Below are 6667 nucleotides of genomic sequence, written 5' to 3' on the forward strand. Positions count from 1 at the left end.
CCCAAGGCCCACGATACCAAACACGCATCTGATTAAACTGTTCCCTTTTTTTTTTTTTTTTTTTTTTTCCTTTTTGTCTTTTTTCGTGACCGGCAACGGATCGCAACCCTCAGTGTTGCGCCCGTACCGGACCGGGACAGGCAACGGGATCGCAAACCTCGGTGTTGCGCCCCGCACCTCGCTCAGCCAGCGAGCGGCCGGTCTGCATGTGGGATCTGTACCCCCGGCGGGAATGCCGCCGGGCTCCCAAGCAGCGCACTGTAGCAGTGCGCCACCGGGCCGGCCCTAAACTGTTCACTTTTGAAGTGAAAAGACAGCCAGGTATGCGTGAGAAGACTCCACATTATACAACATGATGTCATCACTTATTTTCATTTACTGGGCCGAGAAAATGGAAGATGCTGTTGGGCAGGACTCTTGAGAATGGCAAAGGATCCTGCATGGTCGCTGACATCTCAGGAGGAGGCTGGTCTGTGAGAGGGAAGGTGCCCTGTGCAGTCAGGGAGGTGGAGAAGCTCTCATGTGAGAGGGGGGAGAGGGAGGGGAGCCAGGCACACACGGTCACTGGACGCTGCCCAGCCTCCGGCCCCCCAGCTCTGTTCTAGGACAGACATGTTTCAAAACCTACGACAGTAGTGCCGGAGAATATTTATCCTTCTTCATAATTTTCTAAGTCACCTGCTTCATCTACTACTAATGTACGCCTAATAATTTGCATTTTTCCTCAGAAAATAAAACTGATAGTAAAATGAAACACTTTATAATATGTTGCTCTCCTTATACATACATACTTGTGGAGTTGATAAGAGCAAGGTTTAAAAACATATACAGAAATATTAAAGTAGAAACAAGTCAAGGCCTATCTATTACACTAGCCTATTCTATGGGGAAAGTTCTATACCACAGCAGTGTGGGCCAGAGTAAAAATTAATGCCAGGGGAAATGATGCTCCCTAATAAATGAAACGCAAGATTTCCAATTAGTCATCAAATATTTTATACACACACATACAAAACTGGATGTTACAAGAAAAATCCTACCAGACTTTCCCCACACATGGTTTACTGCTTCTGGTGGGGAAATGAGGGGTGTTGTTCATAAAAACACTCACCTATCCAGAGAAAGGTTTTTGTTCTGTGGCATTATTTAATATTATTGTTGCTGAATGGGATTATCCACTTAATGAAATCAAGTTTCTTTTACTCATTATTGTCTAAATTCCCACTACAAAATAAAACAGCAACAACAGCAAAAAACAAACAAAACCCCCCAAAACAAACCTCAACAATGAAAATTCCAGGGTCACAGATTAAAAGTCCTATTATCTTTTGTCTCCTTGTTTCCAGAACATTTGAGAAAATAATCCAGGACAAAAGTCAGATATAAATGGTCCTAAAGAGGCAATGGCTTTAAAGGACTTTAGTTGTCACAAAAAAATCAGACTCTGTAACCAAAGAAATACTATGTTATTTTATTGATAAATAAAAATACTAAAAAGTTAGATATACAAAATAATGGTTTTCAAGTGTCAAGACATGAAGAAATTGGTATAAATTGCCATATGGCAGAGACCCTGCTTATATCTAAGGATCAGTGAGCAGAGTATAAACCTAGAGTGGGTGCCTCCCCTATGACTCCCAAGCCTAGCGGTGCCAGTCCCCCAGCCCCCTTCCCAGGTATGGGCCCTGTCCAGCTCTCTCGTCCTTTGTCCCATTTACACTCTTACACCCCCATCCTCTCTCCCAACCTGGGGACCTTTGCCCAAACAAGTCCCTTGGTCTAGAATGCTTATCCCTCCTTACCCCAGCCCCTCACAGATACCTTTGCAAGTAAAGCAACGTAAGGATAGATAAATCCCTCCCTTTCCTTCTGTGATACCCTTAGTCATCGTTCTGCAGCCAACTTGGCCACCCCTGATCTGTCTGCTGGTCCCAGCCTTGGGAAGTGAACCATCCCAACATCACAGCCAGGGACCTGGAGGACAAAAATGTGTGCATGTATTGAATAGCTGCTGAAGTGATAAATAAATAAATGAATCATTCAAAAAGAGGATAAACTTTTCTTCTCTGGAGTTACCAAAAAATAGGACAGATCTTTATCAATCTGGAAAGATCACTACCAAGGATGAGAAAATGGAATAGTCAGAAAACTTAAATTTTCTTCTAGTTGGGCTGGCCAGTTAGCTCAGTTGGTTAGAGCTCAGCCTTACAACCCCAAGGTCATGGGTTTGGATCTCCATACTGGCCAGCTACAAAAAAAAAAAAAAAATTATCTTCTAGTCTTCTGAATCCAAGACCACTAAATAACAAATGAACAAACAAATGTCATTGTCACTTTAACAGCACCTACAGTGACCATGGCCACATAACATATACACTATTCATAGGTAAAATGTACTGTGTTGTAGCTACCATTTGATTTTGGTGAAGAAATCTAATAGAAAACTCACATTATCAAATTCTAAAAATAATAATATTGAATTATTTTCCTATAAGATTATAGGGCATTTTTTTCTAGACATTCATTCAGTCAACAACTATTTATTAACTACTATTTGGTGGGCACAATTGTAAGGAGATGGAGATAGAGTTGTAAGCAAAACAATGTAATTATGTAATTTATTTTCCATTGGAAGAAACAGATAATAAGCACACACATACATACAACACATCTGTTTGTGGTGATAAGTGCTATGGAGAAAAATAAAATAGGATAAGGGGCAGAAGTAATGCTGGTAGTAAGAGAATGAAGAAGTTTACACACACACACACACACACACACACACACACACACACACCTCAGAAAGACGGAGGCGAAGAAGGGTGAGTGGGCCAGAGAGCTCCAGGTTGTGGCAGAAAGGAAAACGCTGGTGGGTTTTAAGCAAAGGAATGACATAATTTTTAAAAGACCACCTTGGCTGCAATGTTGAAAGCAGCCTGTAAAGGGCAGGACTGAACTGCGGAGAACAGTCAGGAACTGCCAGAAGCAGTAAGACATGATGGTAACTCTGACCGGGGTGGGGTGGCAGAGGTGGTTAAAAGTGGCTGGATTCTGAAGACATTTTGGAGGAAGAGCCAAGAGGTTTAACTGGTAAATTAGAGGCAAAACGAGAGAAAGACGGCATCAAGGATGGCCTCAAGATTTTGGGCAAGCAGCCAGAAGGATGGGAAGTTGTAGGGGAAGTGGGCTTCTTAGAGCTAAGGGCTCAAGCAGGGGTTTGGGATTCGTCAAACTTGAGATGCCTGCTAGGCACCCAAGTGGAGATGGCAAGTGGGTGGAAGGAGAGGCTAGTCCAGAGTGAACGGGGAAGTCTTTGGCACACAGATGGTATTTAAGGTCAGAAGACTGGATGAGGTGACCTAGGGCGTGAGCAGAGACAGCAAAGAGGGGAGATCAGAGACCACAGCCCTGGGGCCTACATTTGGAAGCTGGACATGTGAGAAGCCGCAAAGGAGACTGAAGAACAGCTGGTACACTCTGGGCTACAGTTAGGCTTGCAAACAGTAGACCCTCCAGACACACAGCATCATATTGCAGGCTCTGGACTTTCCCTCTACAAATGTGGACATCAAAAAACTGCTAAACAAAATCCCACCTCTGTCTATCATCAATTTAATAGAGTGAAAGTTCTTTTTAAAGAATAATGAGACCCTACATTAGTATAGCAATCAAGAAACCACGAATAAAGACAACAAACTATCATCTAGCAAATAGGCCAAAAATTTAAATAATGATGATATTAGGTAGAGTTAAGGAAGTGGGAAAACGGAAAGTCTCCTCTGGAGAACCATGTAAAATTATAAAGTAAAATTAATTTTCCAGGTCTCTACACACATAGTGGTACCGGTTCATGCAAGTTAAGAATGCAAAACAAAACCATGTACTATTCATGGATATATACGTGTATGCTAAATACACTGAAAGGAAAAGCCCTCGTGCAGTTGGTCTGCCTCTGCAGGAGGGAGGGTGGCTGCTGGGGCGGGGGGCGGGGGAAGCTGCTCCTCATGGGTGCGCCTTACTGAGCCTGCTCTTTAAAAATACACTGAATTTATGAAAAGGGCTTGAAGCAAATGAGTCAATATTTATAACCATCAACTCTGGTGTGAATATACGAACACATAATAAAATTCTTTGTACCCTTTTTGTATTTAAAAGAATCTCAAAATTATGTTTTAAAAGCATGGAAGAGAATAATAAAAGGAAAACAAGACCATTTGCTTAAAACAATAACTGTTTACTATGTTTATACCTACACTGCAAACCTACAATAAAGCCAAAGGAGAAGAATATATTTTGTTGGCAAAGCAATAAAGAATTTTAGGTCTCTAGTATGACACAGCACTTGGCAAAGTCTATTTATTACACTTTACTATTCAATAAAACCATGAAGAAACTTTGAGCACACTACCCATAAATACAGTTATAAAAAAAATTAAACAGAAAGGAAAACGGGTAAAACTACCTTGTTTTATCAGGAGATCTAATCTGAACAGGGAATCTGGCTATCAATTGACTTATAATCTAAGACTGGCTTCAAATGCCATTGGAATGAGATGTAAAATACAGAAGTGAATCAACAGACATGTAAGTCAGGCAATTTACTAAGCAATGCCTGATAATTAACGTAAACTATACTTAATTCTCCTATGCAAATTTTGTATATAAGTACTACCTTCCCTTAACAATTTAGAGAATTCTCCAGACATGTTTGTTAATTTTCCTCAGACCCATCTTCTTGAAGAAGTAAAACATATAAAAACATATATTGTAACAATAATGCCTTTTATATTCACACATCCTTCAGACATCGGTGTTTTGTACCGTAAACTTGTGCCTTTTCTAGTCAGTGGATAATAAAAATACCTCCTGAAACTATTACACATTTTCCTGTGCCTTGTACGTCTGAATTGCTCTGTACCATATCGGATGTGAGTCACTACTCTTTGCATATTTAGAAATAAATTCAGGCTGATTCATTTACTGTGTTACTGGTTCTCAGGTGGCATTAAATGCATCTGTTTTTTTACCTATATTTTCAATGATATCCTCATCGTTTTCTCTTTGGATATTTTCTATATACCAAACTAATACATATTAAGAAAAATATAGCAAGCAGGTAAATGTCTGATTTAGGGCATAAATTTTACAAAAAGATATATCTATTCTTGGATTAGTCAGAACAGATGAACAGGTTTATTTTCCCTCAAAACTGATCAGAGGTAAATACTTAAATTTGTTAATACTGTTTTTAAAAAATGCAACCAGTTAACGTTTTCAAAATAAATGTTTTGGAGAAGCAAACAGATGTTTTATTCCAGAAACATTTACGGAGCAGCTGTGCACCAGGCCCTGTACTAAGTACTGTGGGTTAAGCAAACCTCCCGCAGCCACTGATTCTGCTCATGATGTGCTGAAGAATCTCAGTGGGAGTGAAGGCAGGAGTGTAAATAATCACACAGTCAGGTAGAGAGGGCTGAAACACTTTCAGAGAGGAAACTCTAAGATACTACAGGAGTGCAGAAAAGAGAAAAATTGTTGCCCGCAAGAGGTGTGGGAAGGGAAATCAGAGAAGGCTTTGTGATAGCGGTGGATTTGAGTAGATCTTAAAGGAAAGAGAGATTTAGACCAGTGCAGACTGGCAGCCACGCTGGTTGGGGAGTGAGGGCAGAGTTTAAGGGGGAGGGGGGGTGTAAAGGCAGACAGCCAGGTCAATGTCACATAAGCAGGAAATTCAAGCATGAGGGTAGGTGAAAAAGAGTAATGAGAAGGGTGGAGGAGGAGGCAGGCAGCAGACTGCAGGGGATTTTGATCAAGGTTAAGTGGTCACACTTTATTTGGTAGGCAGATGGGAGCCGATGAAAAATTTTGAGCAGAGGAGTAGGATGATCAGACCCATGCTTTGTGAAGATTAATTTAACATCAGTGGGGTAGATGGATAAGAAGGAAGACTACTAGAGACCGGACAACTGATTAGGAATTTATTGCACAGCATAAATAAGACGTAATGAAAATGGGAAGTAAGCAGTATCAGTGGGAGGGGAAAGAAGAGTATGGATGCAAAAAAAAAAAAAATAGTACATTGTAAATAGCATTTATGAAAAATATATGGTATAAAGCCTTACCTGATTCTTCTGTATCTTGTTCATCTATTAAACCTACTGAGACGCCTAAATCCACACATTTCTTGCTATGTGCCTTGGACTTCATGTGTTTTGTCAGATTTCCTTAAGGGAAAAGAATGTTTACTAAGCTTACGTAGTATCATTTTGCTATTGCATTTGTCAACACTGGCAAATTCCATTCCTATTTCAAGCAAAAGTACAGACTGTGGTTATATAATTCCAATGACCAGCACTTGGACAAAAGAAAATATTGGTATCTATATGTTGTAATAACCTTGTTAGTTTTTAGTAATAATTTCTTTTTCAAATCTGCCTCCTCTACTTTGATTGCATATACTTTTGCCTTATGGTTTCCATTCTCTACTCTTCATTTATTTCTTAGGACATTTAATACACATTTAATTTAAAGTCTCTTTCAGACTGTACTATAATTCCTGGAGTATGAATTTTCCACTAGTTGTGGCTGGGGCTCTACCCCTCATAGAAGTTTGTTTCCTTGCAGGATTTTTTTTTTTTTTTTTTTGTCCTTTTTGAGACCGGCCGCC

At 40.1% G+C, this 6667-nt stretch overlaps 1 protein-coding gene across 1 annotated transcript in view; it reads right to left on the minus strand.

Annotated features, from left to right (window-relative positions):
• Nucleotides 1–6667, minus strand: part of HIVEP1 (human immunodeficiency virus type I enhancer binding protein 1) — a 40346-nt gene that overhangs the window by 17181 nt on the left and 16498 nt on the right. Inside the window, exon 6 of the mRNA XM_008585562.1 lies at nt 6123–6224. Within this exon, the coding sequence (XP_008583784.1) occupies nt 6123–6224 (102 nt within the window). The remainder of the gene's footprint in view (nt 1–6122; nt 6225–6667) is intronic.

Source organism: Galeopterus variegatus, unplaced genomic scaffold (assembly GCF_000696425.1).
Source record: "Galeopterus variegatus unplaced genomic scaffold, G_variegatus-3.0.2 Scaffold3620, whole genome shotgun sequence".
Lineage (NCBI taxonomy): Eukaryota > Metazoa > Chordata > Mammalia > Dermoptera > Cynocephalidae > Galeopterus > Galeopterus variegatus.